The sequence below is a fragment of the Cyrtonyx montezumae genome, unplaced genomic scaffold, assembly GCF_038088225.1.
Source record: "Cyrtonyx montezumae isolate F1298 unplaced genomic scaffold, pur_monq_1.0 scaffold_0, whole genome shotgun sequence".
Taxonomy (NCBI): Eukaryota; Metazoa; Chordata; class Aves; order Galliformes; family Odontophoridae; genus Cyrtonyx; species Cyrtonyx montezumae.
In genome coordinates, this window is record NW_027071824.1 from 37,415,765 (window position 1) to 37,438,343 (window position 22,579).

Below are 22,579 nucleotides of genomic sequence, written 5' to 3' on the forward strand. Positions count from 1 at the left end.
ACATACTGTTCATGCTGAAATATACCCTTGTTACTTATCTGCACACTTCAGCATTCAAGTGAGCTTTAAAGTGATACAGTTCTCTAAGGAAAAGTAGAAATTTTTAAAAAATAATTTTCTTGTGATATTTGCTATTGTTAAAACACATTTCTTAAATCTCAGGTAATAACAAATGAGAAAATGATGTTTTAACTGTAATCACTGAATTGTAGTAACCATGTGTAGTCAGTTAACATGAAATAAATCCCTGCAATATACCTTCTAAGCTAAGTAAAAATGTGTATGAAATGTTTCCTGAGGTTGGCTTAATTACACATTTTCTTCTTAAAAATTGTTCAGTCATTTCTTTCATTGCTGGAAGCTTTACTTGTTATTTAACCTAAAATACAATTTCCTGAATATCGTCCCATTACTTATAGTAATATTTAATAATATCTTCCCTTCTTTATTCCCATGTCTTTCCTTAGTTTTTAAGACATAATTTCAGTACTTACTGACACTTTTCATGACTCCACTTTGCCAGTATTTTTTGTTTTATGATTTTCTTTCAATCCATCATCTCTATCTCTAAATCTGTAATTACTGTTATTGCTTCTTAAACCCCTATAAGAATGGTAAAGCAAACAAAGCAAAACAAAAATCAATGCATGCTACTTTAAAATCTGTAAATTATCAAGAGGAAAGAAAGCAAAGTCTTCAGAGGATAAAGTATTTTCTTCAGCCCAGTCTGAGGTAATGCCATTGTTGCTTGATGAGGGAATGTCTCAATGGCTGTGATTTTTGCTTTTGAAATCGGACTTCGTAGAATTGTGGTGGTCAGGAAGCAGGGCTCATAGTGCATGTGGACAATCTCTTGTATTATGGCAGTGTTTTATTTAATTATAATTGTATTAAATCCCATGTTGTGTGTCTACAGTATTAATTACTTTAAGGATGTTTGTTCCATATTTTCTTGCATAATCTTGTCTTGTTGTGTAGTTCTTCTGGTTAATATAAAGGCATTTTGTTGTTGCTTGGTTTTTTTTTGTTGTTGTTGTTTTGTTTTTGTTTTTGTTTGTTTTTGTTTGTTTTCTCAAAGGCCTAGGAAATGATGCTGATGAATAAATAGTAGAAAATCAGTGTTTGCAAAGTGAATGACAAAATGGAAGGCAGGGATAATCTGTTTACACTACTACATGTGTATGCAGTCTAGAATCCATCACTGCAAATATCCAGCCCATTATGGTTGAATACAGAGAGCTTGCCTGACTGGGATCCAAAGTTGTCTTTGTGGTGGGAGGGAAGTAGACATGGCTGAGTATAGAAGGTTTGGTAGCACAGTTGTTGGCAGACTTTTAGAATTAGTCTTATTTAGCTTATTTAGCTAGAATAGGCAAATGTAAACTCATTGTCTGAAGCAGTTATTTTCAACTATCTAGACTAAAAGAAGTACTTTCCAGTGATGCTGTGCTTATATCTATCTGGCTCAGGCTCTTGGATATGGATCAGACAACTTTGATCTCTTGTTTGCAGTTCACATACCAGCTAAATGAATTGTTAGAGGTGGAATATCATTGTATTTTGGTCTATGAGAAGCCAGTCAATTTTAGCTCAATTCCTTCAAAGCTGTTTTCTGCACCACAGATGTTGCAGATAGAATACCTTTTCTAACATTTGCATTGAGTGACGTCAGGTATTGTCCTAGGCACTCAGATATGCATTTCCTACCATATCCTTATCACCAGCAGTATGGTAGCCTCAAAGTGACCCTTGCATCTCATTAGTGCAATGGGATTGTATTCCCAGTCTGTGGTTCAGCCCTCTCAAGTGTGTTGTGCAAATAGTCATTTTTCATGCTGGGAGAACTATCTGTTTCTGCAGTGCTTCCTTAACCTGCTTTTCACTTTGTCTTCAAGACCGAAAACTTAAAGATTAGTGCTTTTTAATTCAAGTGTGCAATTCCAGCAATGCAAAGATTTCTTCTGGTTGTTGTTGGTTTTTAATGCTACAGTAGTAAAAGAGAGAAGCAGCAATTCTTGCTTTCCAGGATTGTTCAGTTTCTCTATTGCAAATCTTCTGTCAGTGTAACAGATTGAACTCCTTATTTATCACTCCCTTGTGTTCTCTGGAAAGTCAAATAGAAGTAAAATTACTGTCCAGCTGCATCATGACACTGGTTTTATTTCATAAGATGTGAAGATAAAGCTGCTTCTGAATATAGTCCATACAGAATTGCAGACTGGACAAAGCAAGGGTGGCATTTTCACAATCTGCTATTTGGCATTTCTTAGAGAATTTGCTAGTGTTCAGATTGTCAGAAATCTGTATTACATTCATTGCAAATGAAATGGACTAGAATATCTGAAAACTGAATCAGAGCCTCTGTGTGGGTAATATATAAGAAAATAACTGTTGGTAGATATCTGGTGTCTTGTCTATAATTATATGCTAAAGTGAATGTTTTGGTTGTAAATATTAGGATTTTTAGTTATGTGTATTGTGGTCAGAGCTAGGGATTGTGGTTCTTCAGAAAAACAAAAGATGGGCGCTACTTCACAGTAAAAGCTGAAGAGCCCACAGAGCCCAGTTTGCTTCTCTGCAGCTAGCTCATGGCTGTTGTGCTTTCTCCTGGCTATCTGCAGGGAGTCTTCCAAGGTTATCTGAATTGCTTGTTCCTTTCTTGACCTGTACTTATGATCTACGACTGCCTAGCCTGCACATTTCAACTTAACCAACCACAGCTACGTGCTCAAAATAATACAGCTATTTAAGAGCTGGTTAATTCAAATCAAAATAGTGGGAGTTATGCCAGTGAATTAATACATGGTGATGATGCATAGCTAGATGTTGGTAAGCGTTGGTTAGTTGTTGTTCTTAAAGCTCATCCTTCATTTACAGGCGCTTCTTTTACACTGCTCATTAGTAAATGTAAATGTTGGTGATGTACGTTGGTCTTGTTTTATACCATCTATAAGGCAACTTTACTAGGCCATCATGAAATGAACATTGGGTTCTTAGATTTTTTAATGTAATGTAGCTTAAATAATTGAGAACTTTAAATTTGATAGGGTTTTTTTTGTTGTGGAAAGATATTTGACCTTAGATATTTGAGCTCAAGAAACTGCTAGCTCTACACAGGTATTGTATCTGTCTTCTTTTAAGCAGCAGTGGACCATTCTTAATGATGCTCCTCAATGGTTTGCTAGAAAAAGGGATATCTGTTTTGGTCTGCTGTTCTTTAGGTGGAAAAGTGGTCTCTACTGTGGAGCTTTTGTCTGTAAAGAAACTAGAGCAAAGTGAAATCTTTTGAACGAATGAGATGGAAGTGCTATTTTATTCTTTGGTTATCCTTATGAACATTCAGATCTGATTTATTCTTAGAGAACCTGTGTTTGTCTCCGCAATTCTGGGAATGCGGACAAACAATTAAGCAGAAGTATCTTGCAGGGATGCTTAAGGATAGGAAGACCCTTAACTTGAGATAATAGTTGTGTACAAACTACTATATAGGAATGTAATATAAAGGAATTTCCCTCACTGGAAAAAAAAAAGCATGACATAGGTCTAATAAAATATTCTTTAGTGGAAATGGATATTTTTTTTCTGTGAAAGAGCTTTTGGATTTTAATCATTCTTATGAAGAGACAGGAAGTGAAAACTAACCATAAGAAGTTATAAGCCTTATCACTGTAGTTCTCCTGTTGTCTTCTGTAGTCTTTCAGGTGTGAGGAGCAGCAGACCTCTACTAATTTCCCATCCAAGAACACAGATAGCTTGTGCATGTGGATGGTTGACTTCATGCCCTAATTCATTTACTCAAATTATACCTATTTTACTTAATACCCCTTGAAGGTATACTTAGAAAGATTATTTAAATGAGAATGGGTTGCCAGTTAAAAACATCTTGTTAGTAATCCTCATTTTTATTTCTTGCATGCAGCTTCCAGTGCTGACAGAGCTCCTCAACCGCTCAAATACATCTATTGGATGTACACTGAATATAGCCCATTCCTGAAGTTTTTAGAGAATGTCCACTATATCTCTAGTTTTTTGAAACCACAGTTGTGCATGGTGATTCTGAAGTGGAAAGAGCAATTCCTTTGGGGCTGGCATAGTTACCATTTTCATTTGTAGGAGTATAGTGTGTTGTTTGTTACCTGTGAGGGATAACAGGAATGATTTCCTTTAAGGTAAGTGATCGGATTACGTGTGTTGCGTTCTGTGAATATAAAATAGTTATGTGGCAAATCCTTGTAGCATTGGGCTTAATGTATGTTGGGATGTCTTGACTTTAAGCATATGACTTGAGGATTGTGAGATTTGTAAAGCTTTAGAGCATTTTTGAGTCCTCGTGATGGCAGTTTACTATCAAGGCTCCTAAATGTATTCAGTGAGATGTTGACAGCCTAGATATTTTTAAAAAGACTTCTTACTCACACTAAGTATGTTCAGTCCTCAAAGTAGTTATCAAAACAAGTTTTTCTTGCAGTTGCCTAGTTGCCAGAATCATCCCCTTGAGTCTTTAAAGGTCAGACTGCCTCTTCTATTGGGGACTGGATGCTAACCTTTTAAAAATAGATGTATGTGGCAAGTGGGATGCCAACCCCAAGATACCTTTTAAAAATAGGCATATGTGGCATCCATCTGCAAAGCAAATAAACAAAACTTGCTGGGGAGCATCAACACTCTTTCTAGTGTGTGAGCAACTGTGCTGTTACTTGCAAAAGGTAGCAGCTGCTCACATGGAGAGCAAGGAAGCAGTGAGTGAATTGTAGTGTCATCTAGATTGAAAAAGGCCCTCAAGATCATCAGGTCCAACCATCAACCTGACCTACTGAGTCCAGTCACTTAACCGTGTCCCTTAGTGCCATATCCACACAGCTTTTAAATACTTCTAGGGATGGGGACTCCACTACTCCCCTACAATTACTTACCCTATTCGTGAAGAAATTCTTCCTGATGTAGAATCTAAACATACCCTCATGCAACTTGAGGCCATTTCATCGTGTTCTGTTGCTTGTCACCTGAAAAAAGAGGCTGACTCCTACCTCACTGCAACCTCCTTTCATGTAGTTGTAGAAAGTGTTGAGGTTTCCTGAAATAGGTAGCATACACAAGAAACACCAGCTTGTTGCTTATTTTGGCCACTCATTTTCACTTTTTAATTATATTTAAATTATAGAAATCCACTTTGATCAACGAATTTTAAGTTGACAAATGTACAAAATTATTGTAGTTTCCTCAAGAATTTAATGGGAATGTGCATTCGTGTACGTACACACCCATGTTGTGTGTAATGAATACAGATACACAGTATTTGTATGTCTGTATCTATAATGTACTGAACTGTGTTGGAAAGTAAAGGTAGTTCCTAGTTTCTCTGATCCCTTTGCTTTTACATTTTGTTTCTGTTGCCCACTGTGCAATTATCTTTTGCCTTTGGTATATGTACTTATAAATCTCTTCATCTCTATTGTCATTAGTAAACCAGTGTGGGACAGTGTGGCATGTGCTATATGCATGTATTTATGTATGTTTATTAATATAAGTGAAGATCAATCTACTTATTAGGGAATTGCATAACATGATAATTGCTCAAAAGAGTAAATGGATAATGCTGAGGTGATCCTGGATAGATTTTCCAATCTCATTTCCCAGTACTTTACTCCAACTCTTATATGTTCCCTTAAAAATAGAGATACTTTCTTAAAAGTACAGGATAAAGAAGCCTTCAGGTTGACTGACTCTCATGTACTCTGCATATGTATGCGTTATGAACATTATCTTCTTTAGCAGTTTCTCCGTTTCTGTCATAGGAACAGTCAGATCTTTCGTCCTCATTGCTTGGAAAGTGGACTTTCAATAGCATTGGAAATGTAGTTTGATATATTAGGGGAAAAAAGGTAATCAATTTCACAGAGTGTTTAATATTGTAAATGCTCAGTTGAGTTATAGTGCGTCAAATCCCATGCACCCTGCAAAGATTTTACTTGTAGTTTCAGAAATGCTGGCGCTTGATAAAGGAACTCAGCTGCCCTAGTGTGGCAAATCATGTTGTAATGGAGTTTCCCATTAAGTGTTCTCCACTCTTTATTGCTGCAGTGCTCCATGTACAAGCAGATCTCCATACCTTATGTTGCTAAGGGAAAAGCAGCGCTGAAGACTTGTATCTTTAGAGCATATGCCTGCTTTCCAGTAAAATGCATGGAGAATCAGAGATGAAAAAAATGACTCACTACATTGACTACAGTTTCCTTTCAGTAATATCATCTTCCTAAATTTGATAAAGAACTCTAGGAACTAATTGCTTTAGCTATTTATCCATTTATTTTCTCTCGATGCTTGTCCTTTGCCTCTATAGCAATTACAGACTACATAATTTAAGAACAGCAGAGGTAAGATGTCAGTAATGAATACTGTAAGGCATCCTAGATTAAGGACTTCTGTTCTTGGAAGATTGATTGGTATAATATTTTCAGCTACCTCCTCCAAAAACTGTCATGAAATTAGTAATAAGAAAAGCATTCAGAATACTATAAATTTTGGCAAAGTCTAATATTGTGCTTTAATATGTATAGGAAAAAAAACAGTCAGTATTACATAATTGAAATCATCAAATATGGCTTCTGCTCAGAACTAATCCCATTTACTATAAGTGACGTATTTGCCACCTCAAAATTGGGATTACTCAATATGGTTTTTTTTGTCTAACACCTTAATTTGCTGTAATGGTTAAAAAAAACCAACTTTAGGATAAAGTAAAAGTGGAACTTTTAAAGCATGACTAAAAAAACAAATAAATGTTTGCTGCTTTTTTAAATTAGCATTTAAAATTCCTTTGCCACGTGACAAGGCCGTTACCTAATGAACTGCATGAAGTGTCTGAAAGCAATAAGCAACTGCTTCATAAACTGTACTTCATATCTGCGTGTTTTTTACTGAGAGGTGTGTTATCTATTATTTTGGTTGTGATTACTGTTATTCTTGAAGTGAATGCATATTAGTTAACAATGTTTTCCATACTAATTTTATACATGACCAACTTTTTTATTGTTGAGGACTACAGATCTTGAGCCAGCTGGGATGACTAGATAAAAATGCAACTGGGAGAAAGCTGGAAGGAAGCCAGGTGAAAGAAATCTCAAATAATCAGAATTTTTTTATAATAGTCACGGAAGCTAGATACCACCAATTTGTATTTCTAATCCACTGCAGCTTACCATATGACTTCCAAGGGCCAAGATTTCACCAATTATAGTGTTGTTAGCCATGAACAGAAAAGATCAAAATGGCTTGGCTGTGCAGGGCCTGACCACAGGGCAGGGAGGCGGCTCATGCCCTGATGCTCCCAGCAGGTGGCTGAGTGTAGAGTTGGTCAGAGTCTTTACAAACAAAATATTTGGTTGAAAGTGAACCTTGATCAAAGTAGAAGCTTTTCACAAAAAAGCTATCCATGTGTTATTTGGAAATAAAAATAAAAAATCATGTAGTTTTCTATTTGTTTCAAATTATGTTCATGAGTTTTATATATATTTTCAAAAAGTCATAATAATCCTTTAACACTTAGAATATGTTTGTAAAAATTGCAGGAAGAAGTCCACATGCAGACTTCAGATTGTTTTCTGTCTAACACTGTACAAAAAAAGGAAAATCAATTGGTAAAACGTTGTGCTGCCAGCTTTCTGTGGTCTTTTATTAAGCTGTGCTCATTCAGAAGTTTTTTGGAGATGAATGGTTGATGGACGCTAGCAGAACTTGTCAATTAGTGCTGTACACAGGGGAAAGTGATATCAAGCTGAGTAATAGAGGTGAATGTCCATCATATTGCGCATGTCCTCAGTATTACAAGAACGACTGAAAAGAGCATTCTCCCCAGGCTTCTTTCTTGTATGTATGTGTGGAGATGAAAAGATGTGAAGGACACAGAACTGAACAGTATGGCAGGCAGGGTTCAGTAGGAGAAAAGGAAGAAATACCTTCAGAGCGGCTTTATTAAGGAAGCACTTTCAAAATGGGATTCCACGCCCGTAGTCCTGAGGGCACTGTGATAACTCATTGGTTTGCATTCAGGCTTCTTTGGTCTCTGCTTACCATTACGACTTGTACTTCTAGGAAATACGTGTTTAAATCAGAAATTGGAACAATTTGTAAAATGGTGTATTTGCTGCTTCATCTAGGTAGTTACACCAGCTTTCTTACAAAATTGTGGAATCATAGAGTGGCTTAGCCTGGAAGGGACTTCACAACCCTCATGCGGGCAGAGCAGAGGGCAAGAGTTACCTCCCTGGCCCTGCTGCCACCCCTCTTTTGTTGCAGCCTGGGATACAGTTGACCTTCCTGGCTGCAAAAGCACACTGCTGGTTCATGTCCAGCTTTTTGTCCAAATAAATTCTTCATCTGCAGGGCTGCTTTCATAGCGTTCTTTCTTCCTGTCTGTAGACATATCTGGAATTACCCTGACTCAAGTGCAGCGTTGCACTTGGCCTTGTTGAACCTCACTAAGTTCATGCAGGCCCACTTTTCAAGCCTTTCCAGGTCCCTCTGGATGGCTTCACAAAGCCAACACAAAGGAGAAAGGGGGAAAAATGAGAGTGAGAGCATCAAATAAAATGATACATAGCTTATTGAGGTGTAAAGGTACCAATATATTTCTATATTGTACTTGAGGTTTTTGAGTAAGAAATGTTCCCTATCTGTTCCTTCCATTGTATCAACTGCACCACTCAGCTTGGTGTCACAACGAACTTGCTGAAGATACACTTCATCCCATTGTCTGTCATTGAAAAAGATGCTGAAAGGCACTGGTCTCCTGGGAGTCATACTTGTGACCACCCTTCAGCTGTATGTACGCATGGATCCATTGACTCCAGCCATCTGGCTACAACTGTCCAAACAATTCTTTATCCACCAAACAGCCCGGCTTTCAAACCCATGTCTCTCCAATTCAGAATTAAGAATGTGGTGAGGGACCGTGTTAATTTTAAACCTTTCTCAAGTCCAGGTAGATGACATTAGTTAGTGGACTTCCTTTGTCCACTGATGCCATCACTCCTTTGTAGAAGGCCATAAAAATGTGATATGTAATTTGTGATAAACCTAGTGTTTTTTGATGTCTAGTATGATAGCAGCAGTGGAGTCAAAAAGACAAATCCTTATTTTGTGGTGAAAATGATTTTAAAATGTGTTATTTTTTGTTGATTTTGCTGCTTGCAGCATTATAACATGCAGACAGTTCTTAGGGAGGGTTTCTAGCACCATTAGTGTAAATTAAATTTAATTCTGAAAAGTCAAGTTGACAGAGCTATTGAATGTACTGAATGTTCCGCTTTTGGAATAAACTTTTTACCGCTAAGCACTGTCCAAAAAGGAGCTCAAAGAAAACATAAGACCTTGATTCAAAGTTCATTGAACTTCATGGCAAGAGTCCTATTTGCTGTGATATATTGACCTTTACACTGTACTTAAATGAATATATTAGTCTAGGAGTCCCTTGGAGTTTTATTCATGGGTGATAATTGCCTGTATGAGGTACCAATTTAGAAGCTGATTTATATCTGCAATACAGAATTTTTATAGGTTAGAACAGGCACCATTTCCAGTTTTTATAGTTAATTTTAAATAAATAAACAGGCAATATGCATAGGTTATGCAGGCCACAAATAGTCCACAGACAACTTTCTTTGTCACACTGACATTTTTGTTCTTTCATTACAAGATAAAACGGTTTAGCCCTTGAGTACCTACAGGAAGATACTGAATAGGAAGTGGAGAACCATAAAGGTAGAAGTAAAGATGGGGCCCCTGTGAGTTGAAGCTGTTAGTGAAAGTTATGTTATCTTTGCATTTATAGGTTAGTGGTAAAATTTCTTTTCCTGCAGGAATAGTTCAAGCTTATGCATTATTTAAGTGCACTGTCAATGAGGCATGTTTTCATATTCTTTACATTCTAGGCAATATAAAAGCCAAAAGTCCTTGTAATACTCAGGGCAATCCTTCTTCTTTTCTTTATCTCTGCTTCGATATTTTAAGTGCCTAAAACAAAATTGGAAATACTCAAAGCAGCTCTGGAGTCAGCACCTGTACTCAGATGTTAAATGTAAATGATGGAAATGATCACATAAAATGATAACATTTGTTCTCTGTTTTAAGTTGAATTTTCAAGTTAAAGAATTACTTATTGAGCATGTTATCAGAAATCATACAAAATCATTGTCTCACTTTCATTTGTAATTACAAAGCAACAAGATTATTACTCTTAAAGCCAAGGGCTTATTGGAGTTTTGACCTTTGTAGCTCATCAAATAGAAGATTTGGAAGTTACTAATTTGTATCTAATTGGGAAGGAGGGAGAACTCTAGTTAATTATGTTTGCATTTAAATGCGTCCTTGGATTTTGTTTTTATCAAATTGAAAAAAATAAAATGTGCTGCGCTGAATTTTAATTCAGAAGTTTTCTATCTTTAAGAAGTTTCCTATTTAAAATAGGGAAGAGGCAAACCATGCCAAGGTAACTCTTACCACTTTGCCCACAGTTCTTTTCATTAAGTCAGCTGGTATGTCTAATCTGTAAAATCATATGCTTGTCTCAAATGTTTGTCAGATAAAACAGCAATTTGAAACAGATATTAACTTTGATTGTGTTCAGTGAAAAGCCTAATGTTATTTGAACAAATAGTTTTGTCTTTTTTCCTAAATCCTCCAGCAATTTATGCTGTTCAGTCTATGAACTGTCCACTGTAAGGATTCCCTAAGCACTAGAGATCGGATTTTCACTGATTATAAGGTTGTTTTGGTCTATATAGAGCATTGTTAGCCTTAGCTACTCCCAGTCTTCAAGATGAAGGTTTTTCAGAGTTATCCTATGTTGTATACGGGGTTTTCAGCTCTTCTTTGGTAATACTGGCAAGTACAATTATGTTGTTATTGTGTTTTGTCTCAGGGTGGATGAAATGATGGCCATGTGCATTAGATCTTCAAGAAATAGGAAAAAAATGAAAAATTTGTGCTATTCTTGTTTAGACAGAAGAGAGAGTGAGTCTTCCAACCAAAATACAGCTGCTGATATTACTGTGCTGGAATATTTTATTCACTTCTCTTCCAAAAACAAGCAAACAAACCAAACCAAAACAAGACAAAAAAACACACTCAACCAATGTATGATGTAAACCATATAGTGGTGTGATTGGGGTGGGTTCTACTTGGTTCAAGGAGAGCCAGGCATTTTTCTGCAAAATCTCAAATGCAGAATCTCCCTAGCTTCGTAACAGCAGGGAGGTAGTTTGTTTTACTTACTCCTCCCCATAATTTTGAAGTACGTGTGAAGAAACTGTTCTCTTTTAGCTGTTTAATCGTTCAAGGGTTGATTCTTCAGGCATTCTGGGTTACGTTGATTTGCACATTCTGTAGTTCTGACCCCTAACACTGAATAAGTGTAGCACTCCTTAAGTGAATGTAAGATCATCTTTTTTCAGCTGTTCAGTTTTGGTTTCAGATAAGCATATTTATATTGCAGTTCTGAAATGACTTTTGCTTTCATTGTGAAATGTGGTGGATCTGTCTACTCGGAGTTCGTTTCAGGACTGGAACATTTAGGAACATCATTGCTTCTCAGTAAAGAGCAGAATATATTCCAGGGAAGTCTTTCACTCTCTTTTGTAAAAATGTATTTAGTTTTATGAAAAGAATAAACCTAGATGTCCATTAAGTAGTTAAAATTAACATTTTACTGATTGATTATTTAGTATTTGTTTTATTTATCTGCATATGCTGTATCTCTGTAAAGAACTGGGGAGAAACCTTATTGTGTATGAATGTGAGCATCCTGTCCATATTTGAATGTTTTGAAATAAATCTAATTTGGAAAAAAGGTTTTAAGAAAAAGTCATTAACAGAAGGTAAATGGTTTTACAGCTGATTTCTGCTTCAGGCACTAGGATGACATGGGTTTTTTTGCTTCAGTTCTATACTGAGGCCATAGGAGATACTGTATTTGTTAAACTGATATTAATTATAAATCAGAGAGCTATTTGACAGGTTGGACTTGATTAGATTCACCAGAAAAGCTTATCTATCCCTAATGCATGGAGAAGAGCCTACTACTGCTTTGTATTCCTTCACTCTGTAGCAAAGCAAATTTTCTATGAATTTTCTGTTTTAATAATCTGCGACTCTTATTTATTTTGGTGTGTCACTAGTGACATGATTATTCAAACTGAATTTGCTGTCAGTGCTTGCAATTTGGAGTCAGCAAAGTTGAGGGTTTGAGATGGGGTCTGACAGACCCTGAGACCGTGGAGAGAGAAGTCTTTTGAAAGAGGGTTGGGTACAGAGCATTTGGCTTGCCGTTTCTATAATGAAATGCTACATCCCATCATAGAGTGTGTTTTTTGTTGAAAGCGTGTGATGCCTTCCGAAAAGGTCTGATGCAGAGGGAGCCTGCATTTCCTAACAGTCATGACAAAATGATTCCAGCTGTTCTTGAGAGATGCTTAATGCTGTGCTGAAAATTACTATTTTGTATATCTTCTTTAGAATTTAAATGCAGTGTTGTTTATTTCACATTATTGTTTAAGTTATTCTTGTGAAATTGTTGTCAACACTCTACACAGTTTTGATAATTCTCTTTTTGTTTTGTGATCCTTTAAGGTTGTGCTGGTTAGATGGAACGAACCATTTCAGAAATTAGCAACTTGTGATGCAGATGGAGGAATATTTGTTTGGATACAATATGAAGGCAGATGGTCTGTGGAGCTTGTGAATGATCGCGGGGCACAGGTTGGTACACATTTTCTCTTTGCTCCAGAATTATAAAGTCCTGAGAGACAAAATGAAAAGGACAATGAGTAGTATTTTATACCTTTTGAAAAACACAGGAGAAAATGAAACGTTAATGAATGGAGTATGCAAGACACTTTGCAAGGGCACTTGCTTTACCTGATAGCCATAAAATCAGTACTGCTAGGCTAATAGTTGCGCTGCTTAGCTCTGTGCAGTGCTAAATTTTATCAAAACCAAAATAAATTACTACATGTCTAACATAACTGTTTTCTTAACTTTGCTATACTAAGGTAAGCGACTTTACGTGGAGCCATGATGGGACTCAAGCACTTATCTCCTATAGAGATGGATTTGTGCTGGTTGGTTCAGTCAGCGGACAAAGACATTGGTCTTCAGAAATAAACTTGGAGAGTCAGATCACATGTGGCATATGGACTCCTGATGACCAGCAGGTAATGGAGCTTTTAGAGGCCGTCAATCACATTGGCATGCTGTAGAATGCACCTCTTCAGAAGTTTTTAAATAAAGTCACTTTGTAATAATGTTTTCCCTCAAAACTGTTACTCCCACAGACAGTGACAATTAATCCCATGATTCTCATTAGTCAGGTATGCTAATGTACCAAGTTACCTATCGTCGCCTTTCACCCCAGTTCCATGCAGCCTTAATCAAAGTTGGAGATAGGAATCTGTAATCATACCCTTAATTTGTTGATGCAGCTATCTTGAAAATATACATTCAGGCAGAGATTCAGCACAGACTATTAAACATCTGATCAGCTGTTTCATTATAGAGCTGCTCAGTTTGTAGTTGCAGCAAAAGCAGTTCAACAGCCATAGTTACGTTTGCCTTCACATGAGCAAATGAATTGAAGTGATTCTGATTGTCAGAGGACCTCTCAGCCTTATGCAAAATATGTAATTTTTAAAAAGGCTGTTATTTTAACCGTTGAGTCCAAAACTTGCTGATGAAACTTGCTTTGAAAAAGACGGTTAAAAAAATTATTCTTCACTGCTTTTCTAATGAAGCATATCATATTGATCACATCACCTTTTGTAGTGGGGCTCAAGCTAGCCCATTGGTTTCATTCTCAGAATTTGCAGTGGCTCTTTGCCATTCAGCTATTGACCTTCATGGAACGGTCTTGCCTTCTATATTCTTGCTGTTATTATGGTTAATATATGCATAAAACAGTATTGTAAGAATGATGAGGGTAGAATAGTGCGAAGATCATTTGTATTATTTTGCCTCGTTTTACGCTTTCATGACAACATACTAGTTCAAGACTCAAGGCAGTACTGACTTTAATTTAGAATACTATAAATCCATACAATATATATGCAGGGTTATTTTGGGAATTGCTAGTAGAGTATAGTAGCTCCAATAATATACATTTCTAAATAATTTTAGAGTGCTCTGCAAAGATTAATGAATAAATTATTTCAGCATAGCTCTTTAAAGGCAGGGAGTCTAACTGCATCTTTTTTAATCTGGGGAGATTCAGGTCTTGACAATAAATAATTTACTCAAGATCAAGAGGAAGAGTCAAGCAGCAGAAGTAGGAGAGAAACTAAGATCTCGTAGCTCTCAGTCCTATGTTTTAAACATAAGGTTTCTCCATTTGTGTGATTCTCAGTTGTAGTTCACTGCTGTATTTAGAAATATCTTCACATGAGTGTTTAATTTGGGATGACGGTCTGCCTTTGATTCAAATTAGCCAATATGTTTGTACTTTCTAAACTGGATGCTCCTTAAGTGCTTATTCCAGAAAACAAGCACTTGTTCAGTGTCCAGATAAGCGCATATAAACATAATGGCCACTTACAGCTGTGTGAAAATTGCTTGCTTGAGTTAAGAGATTCTGTTGCTGACAAACTCACTGGAACAGAGACAGAAAACAGCCACAGGCTTTATATTGTTCTGTACAGTTCTCTTAACAATGGACTTTGCATGTTAACTGATGATGAATCTTCGTACTGCTCTCTGGAGCTGGTGAAGAGGTCCTGTAATATGTATTAAGATACATATTTGTCTCCAGAGGCACAAGGAAATAGAATTCTCTGAAGTTCTAAGAGAGGCTTTGCTCAGTTCATACCAAAAATAGAAATCTGTGTGAGAAAGAACTTTGAATATATTACAGGCAAATAAGCACATACAGAGATGGGTACCCTTACTAGCTTATCTCCCTGTGTCATTTCTCTCCTGATGTGTGTCTGTGAAAATGAGATAACAGTATTCTATTCTAACATAGCTTCAGGATCTTCCCTATTAATATAATCTACTGCCTAATGTAGTGAACGAAAGATAAATTGAACTTTAAAATTTATATTTTCATAGTAATAGTTTTGTCACAGCTTTGGCACCATGAGGACCACTACTGAGGATATTGCTGAAAAACATGGCACCTCATTACACCTCGACTTTTGACGCGATTAACTTTGAAAGCTGAATGTCCATAGGGAGTGTGCTGTTCAGTATTATTTTACTATTTTCCTCATAAAAATGTGCTCAATATAGCCTGTTCTGTCACCTCACTCTTTAGTTCTCAGTCATCTGCCGTACACGTCTTCCTCTTTGCTCCCAGTCTCATATTCTATCTTTTCTCCCATCTGTTTGACACCAGCAGTCTATCAATGACTGCTACAGCTGCTCTCTGGCAGCTCTCCAAGAGGAGAATTTCCTACCACCATCTTTCTGTTGGAGGAGAAGAATCATTGGAGCTATTGCTAACCACCTTCTTGTTTTGACATAAAGGTGAGTTAGCAATACTTAATCAAATATGGCAAATAGAAAGTCAAACTTTTAACTGTGTCTGTGATGATGATAGAGTGTGTGTGGCCTCTGGATTTGTGTCCTTGCTGGGGTTTTGGTACAGTTTTGTAATTAAAGCCTCTGAGGTGGTGGCTGATGTCACCTGTGCTTGAAAACCAGTAGTTAACATTTCCCAGATACTTTTGATAGCCTGGAGATGGGTTGATGGCTGGAGAGATGGCCAGGGCAGATCCTGTTATCTTCTAACTAATATGCCCTAGTTGATACAGCCTGATTGACTTCAGTGCTTTCTTTCTCAGCACTGTATGTCATCAGATGATCTTCTCATGAAGGTCACTGGCAGATCTTTACTGTACTTCACATCCACATCTGGATGTTGAGCTTTGAGGTTCTTTAGCTAATTTAAAACACAGGCCTTTTGATTGTAAATCTACATGTTTATTGCAGAGGACTAACACTGAATTTTGTCACTTCATTGTATTTCTGTACTCCTGCTTGTGTGGAGAGCTTTCAGTGTTTCCTCTATAACCGGAACACTCTTCTGGCCAAGGCACAGAGACTCATGATACCAGTGGGCTCTAGAGAACAATAAGCAAGTACAACGGTAAAACTTTACAAGGCTGGGTCCTCTGTATCTTGAGAGGAGTTCCACAGTTGTGTTAAATTTAGATGAATGGGGATCACTGAGGACTGTGACCTTCCTTTCTCTCTTTTGAATTGGTTTTCCCAGGGCTACCCTACTTCCTCAGGGTGATGTGTAGTATATTTCTGGTGAGAAGGTTCACCTAGGATCATGTAGGGATGAAAAGTAGGTAGGAAATTTTGGATAACACAGGAGAATTCATATTGGAGACAGTTCTGTGGTGTTGTACTGTACTTGTTTGCAGAGAGAATGCATATTAAGTAGATTGAATGACTTCCCAGGTGAGAAAAACTTGAATTTCATCTAGCCTGGGGGTTTATTTATAATTACAGAAGCAATGTCAATAAGTAATTGAGGATTTTTCTAAGCTCACAATTCATATAAAATATTTTCCCAGTGCTTCAACCCCTCTCCTGTGTGCTTGCCCCTGATGGCAGTATTCTGTGAACTTTTACTGCCCTTGGGCCATCCTTTCCCTTTCCCAGATTTTACCCAACAAAGAGGCTTATCTATATTCATGATGAAAGAACAGCAGTGTCAGAGGACTAGGTGAGAACTGTGAAGGAATGGATCATCCTTATGTTTACAGCAGTGTAGTGTAACTCCCTGGACTTCACTGGGATTGTTTTTCTTACTGTCTGTTTCTGTCTGTGAAGGAAATCATAAGTAAATCAGAGGGAAGCCTTAATGAAAATGAATATATTTTATTAAGTCCTGGATATCCCAAGAGATGTTATTGATCTATATTTGCTCCCTATATCTCAGCTAGTGTAATTTATTTGACTTTTCTAACAGTAGTAAGGTTTCTTTTCTGTTTTTCCCTCCTCTTTCTTGTTGAAAGCTTTTGTGGTAATTCAGACACTTTCCAGAATTCTTTTTGACTGAGACATGACAGACAGTGGGTGTGTGAGAACTTCACCTGAGCACTTTCTTCAGTTTCCTTTGGAAATAGGTATACATGAAGTTAACAAGTTTGGTTTGCATCCTCCCAGATACAGTGTTAACTGTTGTACGTGGTCCCATCACAATACAGTCTGTTTTAAAACTAAGAATGTGTGAATAAATGCTCTACTTTAAATCTGGTCTGTAGCTAACCGTGTAAAATACTGCTCTTGGTGGAAGAGAAAACAAGCTCAGCATTAGGAATAGCTGCAGTGTGTACCTGTAAGGTCTTGTAAGGTATTGGAAGAAAAACTATGAGACCAATAGTGGATGAAATTGTTTTGTCTGAAAATGCAGGGTTCTAGAAGTCTGTATTTTTTTTTAATCATTTGTAACTTGTAGTAGTTATGCAGGAAGGCAGTTTCTATGCTGTTAGTCACTCTTGCTCCCAGAACTTGCCACCCCTACTCCCATGGCAATGACAAAAGCTTCAGTGCCTTTTTCCATGACAGGCACAAAGCAGGAGAGGTCTCAGTTCTTGCCTTCTGCTGTGAACCCCTGCACTGCAGAGCCCTGGACTGAGGCAAGAGCTTGCATGAGGGAAGAGAGACCTGTGTGCTAATACATCCCTTGGTGTCTTACGTATCAGTGCTGGGTTGTGCCAAGCGGCTGACCTGAGATACAGCACAACTTGCACTTTGAAATCATGCAAGCAAAATCACCATCTCTGTTCCTTCTAATTCCTTCTAATGCAGTCACATTATTACTTCCTCTTTCTTCTACTACTAGCAGCTTTCATACTGTCCACATCTACCTCCTTTCTGTGTACAGGGGCTGCTCCCAGCTGAGACAGATCCATTCTCCAAGGTGAGTCCCATTTCTCCTCACCAACAGAGTTCACCTTTGCCTGCTCTGGCCAGTCTGATGGGGCCATATTGTGACAGCCTCAGCAATGTGATTGTGGATTACTGCTGACCATCATGAGGCATCAGTCTTAATAGTGACAACTGTACAGTAGTCTCATAGTGTGACATTTAGGCGTGTCAGTATTTTTCCTAAATCATCACAGCAGTAGCAGATCTCAGGCCTGGAGGTACAAGCTAATTAACAAGAAGTATTGTCAAATGGCTACCTGTGGCACCAGGTTGTCATGATTTTGCCACTCTGGTTCTCTGTTTTGGGGTGGCATTAGTCCTGTTAGGGTATAGTCTGCTTTCGGATCTCCTAATTTTTATCCATGATCTATGACTTACAGTTGCTACAACCTTTTCAGGGAAATAGTTCTGAGCAAGTCCTAAGCTGAAAGTAGGAACAGTAGCTTTTCCTAATTTCCAGAACATGGCTTAAAATAAGGCATTTTTAAGTGTTTTACAATGTTTCATCTATTTGTGCCAAGATATCATCTTTCCACCTGTGCTTTCTTTTATCTGCTGCTCTGGAGCTTTCCATTTCCTCTACCATTTTGGTTTTCATCAGATGCTGTAGCTTATGTCTAACTCAGGCCGTCACTGCTATTGCAGGAGTCACACTGATCAGGTTTGATTATGCTCAGACATCTAACTGTCTGGAAAAGGTCTTGAAGACAGCCTTCTAATCAGTTGACAGAGTGATGAAAGAGAGCTACAAACAGGCAACTGAGACAGTGTAGGAAAGAAAAATATTTTCCTTAACGATTATTAGTGGTGGAGGCGTTGGAAGGACAAATGAAAAAGAAAAAAAAAGTGTAAGCAGTAATTTTGATCTTTATTATAATATTCCTAGAACCTGCCAAGAATCTTTATAGGTTCACATAAAGGAGCCTTTAAAATGCCAGGAAGTACCTGTATTTTTGTTTCTTAGCATGCAGGAAAATATCTTTTCCTCAGTCTGTTCTGGGTGGAGTGACTATCAAATGACCCTACAGTGATTAGAACCACTCAAAATGGTACTGTGAGATACAGTCATTGAAGAACAGTGGAAGACTTGTTTTCATTGGGTGAATTACACAAATTAGTGAGAAAAATGGCTGGAGGCTTTTTATAGCACTGAAGAAGTGCTGTTAATTAACTCAGCAGTTTATTCAAAGTCAGAAGAACAGCAGACAATGGTTAAATCGCATATAGGGATTTTAACATTGCATGCTGCATAGTTGAGCAGTACCGTTAAAATGTGAAAAGAAGACAGAGGGAAGAGATTTCAGCTGCCTTTCAAGATAAATCCGTTTGTTATATAAAACAAATAGATAAGCACAAACTGTCCTAATATTTTGGGCTATTTTTAGAAGCATTTCAGGCTTTTATTAAAATTAATGATTTCTGCTTATGTTCTATGAATGTTTACTCTTCTACTGCACCCTTTCATAGATAATATGTGCTTTTTTATAAATACTTAGAATGTTTTAATTTTTTTTGCATAAGCTTTAATATTCTTGATTTATGTATTTATACGTTCTGCAAGCCAATAACATTTTGTTTTTCATCTCTGTGTGGTGATTTTTGATTCTTATGATGCCATGTAGTAGTGACAGATTTTATGTGAAGAAGAAATGTGAGTTTTAAGTGCTGTTTAGCCTTTTTTTCTCTCATCTCTTTATTGTGTTGTTTTAAAGCTTCAATATGCAGCTAATTCTGAAACAATAGATTTTTTTCTGGGGTCTGTATATAATTTCCATTACCATTACCATTTCTTTTGCCGTTTCTATCTCAAGTAGCTGTTCATGCATCATTCTGCTGACAATATGGCTTGCAAAAGGATGGGAAAGTGTTAAGTAGCTGGTGCACTGTGCCTTTCTCACTTGTGTTCTTTTCTCGCTAGCAATGAGTTGCTATCCTGCAGATTTCAGTACTCAGGTGATGACTTTATAGTCTTTGCCTTGTGTTTTGCAAGGATAGAGATTAAATATGTTCTCTGGAGCCTCTGCCGGTTCATTTGTGTCTTCAGGAGCTGTGGCTTCTCTCTGTGGGTTTATTCCAGACAAGAACTTCTTCTGCCAGAAACCCTGGACAATTATTGAGCAGATAGTTCAAGGAGCTGAGCAACAAGGTGATGCTTGAATGTGTTTTGTTCTTCCCACTAGCTCCATCTGAGGCTTGCCTAATCTTTCCCCTGATGCTCCTCATGCTGTCTATGGCAGTGATGCACAGCGAGAGCTGGCGAGCTGGTGCTATTTATTCTATTTGTGCTATTTGGGGGCAGTTTAGTTGCTGATGGCATCATAGTTCATGTTTTCTCATCTGCAGCAATGTTTCATGTCAACATCGTATCAGATAAGTCTTGCAAATAATTTTTCCCTGCCATGACTCTGTCGGAAAGGAGGAATATAAATGTTTTAACGTTTTACTCATCTTTGCAGTCTCTTGTAGACAGGATGGGAAGATTTGATGTTTGTTACTGCAAAAAAGTGAACAGCAAGAGAGATTTTTTAACTCTTAATCTTGATCTGGCATGACACTTGGGTATGTCACAATATTCTTACTTTAGCTGACAGAATCTAGGGTTAAAGTTTTGTATGCATCTTTCCTCTTTCAGGAAAGAAAATATATTAATGGAAATGACAAAGTAAAATGGAGGGAGAGCTGAAGACTCATTGCACCGTTCAGTTATTGGGCCCACTTAGCATTTTTTTTAATCCAGTACTGTTTCAAATTTTTGAAGCATCAGTGTTTGAGTCAGCAAAATAAAGATAAAGATAAGTGCAAATAGACAACTTGTGAATCTTTCTGTGGGAAGTGTCAGGCAGAAAGGAATAGTTTGCCTCTCATCTCACCTTGCTGGTTATAGAAGGATTTGCTTATGTAGCTTAAAATCTTCATCTCTTTGGCACAAGGAAGGTTCATTTGAAAGTGCTTTGTTACGCTTTAGCTCATGGGCAAATAGTAAGAAGGAGGATTTGTGCAAAGCAGCAGCACATGCTCATGTTGGTTTTTAGGCAGTTCAGGCAAAAATATCACCTGCAAAAATTATCCATCTTTCTGAGGATGCATCAAATTTAAACAAAATTTTACTATCTGTTTGATCTGATTTTGAGTTGGTCAGGAGAGAAGTTTTTTCTTCTTGCAGAGCAAAAACTTTGTAAACTGTGAAATAGTTACAGCATTTTTTCAGAAGCAGTCTCTGTTATTCCATTTCCAGAGCCACTTGATTGAGTACGCTCTGGCCCCAGGCACTTGGTTCGTTGTGGGCTTTGTGATCTTTTTGGTTCAAAAGAAATGTCTCTGCCAGAGTGGTTAATTTAAACTTTATTACCAATGGGACTTGATCTGTCAATTTTTTGGAAGTTAATAACAAGACAGGGAGCCAACATGAGTCTTGAACTTTGTCCAAAAATATTCAGGCCTGTGAGCAGTCTGAGTCATTTGCACAGTAAGGGAGGATTGTAGTGGCTGAATCTGGAGGAGGAGACTTGTGGATTTCTGCAGTGGGTTCTTGTCTGGGAAAGCAAGGCCAGCATTTGTAGGAAACTGCAGAAAGAAGGTGGTATTTTGAGGGGGTAACATGGTCTTTACATGGATTTTTCAAAAAGAGATAGTATGCCAATGAAAAATGGAAACAATATCTTCATTCTCCAAATTCCTTCCCATCAGTGTTTCATCCTATATAGATTCAAATTGTGCTCTATGCTCTTTGTCCAGGAGTCAGTTTCTTGGTATTCTGATGTTCAGGGTTTGTGGACATCTATGTCAGCTGGAAAGGAATTAGTCCTTCCCTACCTCCATTGCTTCTGGGAGAACAGCCATTCTTCTGCAGTGCCTCATTTTGATAACAGCTTATTACTCAGCCTATCTCCTTTTTGACTCATTCGCACTTGACCTCACCCATTCTACATGTTTCCTGACCATGCTTAGTTAACTACCTCTCTCTGCCAACACCCAGGATGTAGAAGGAGAATGTAGAAGTTGGGGGAATTGCTTCCATTAGCATGTAGTTTGACCATGAGGCTTCTTGATCTGTATTATGAAATTCAAATCAGCAAGGACATTGCTTCCGAAATACTTAGTATTTCAGGTTTGCTGGTCGAGTGCAGTCCTTGTTGCTAAGTAATACCATTTTCAAAGAGGGAAAAAAAAAAAAAAAAAAAAACAAGAGCAGAAACTGTCAGACTTCTCAAACTCAGAAGGAAATTTTAGCTTCAGTAGACTGCATATCTTTCAGGAAATAGCTAAACCCTTGCTTGGGAACAGTACAGGAGACTGCCAAGTGTATGTAAGTGTTCTGAGTATCAGTTGACTTTCTTTACTTGATTGAGTGGTTGTTGGTTAGAACTAATAGCATTTTCCCACCCAGAGGCACCAAATATTTTTTTTGTTGCTATGTATAATTTGATATGTGTGAAGAATATATTTTTTGTAGGCATGTGTGCATTTTCCTGGCAGAGTTTAGTGAGAATACAGAAAATTGTACTGTTTGAAGAGTGTTCCAACATCACGTATGGGAGCTCTGTGGTCCAGGTTTGGAGTCCTGTCCACGTTAAAAGAAACAGATTATGTTGTGGAGATGTTCCAGCTGTTGGTTTTGGTTCATTTCCCATACTACTTTGAAGGCAACTTG

At 37.5% G+C, this 22,579-nt stretch overlaps 1 protein-coding gene across 2 annotated transcripts in view; it reads left to right on the forward strand.

The window, feature by feature from the left end:
- Positions 1-22,579, forward strand: part of TULP4 (TUB like protein 4) — a 128,012-nt gene that overhangs the window by 66,149 nt on the left and 39,284 nt on the right. For both annotated transcript variants that reach the window (XM_065732804.1, XM_065732812.1), the window contains exons 3-4: positions 12,625-12,753; positions 13,047-13,208. In XM_065732804.1, coding sequence (XP_065588876.1) covers positions 12,625-12,753; positions 13,047-13,208 — 291 coding nt within the window. The remainder of the gene's footprint in view (positions 1-12,624; positions 12,754-13,046; positions 13,209-22,579) is intronic.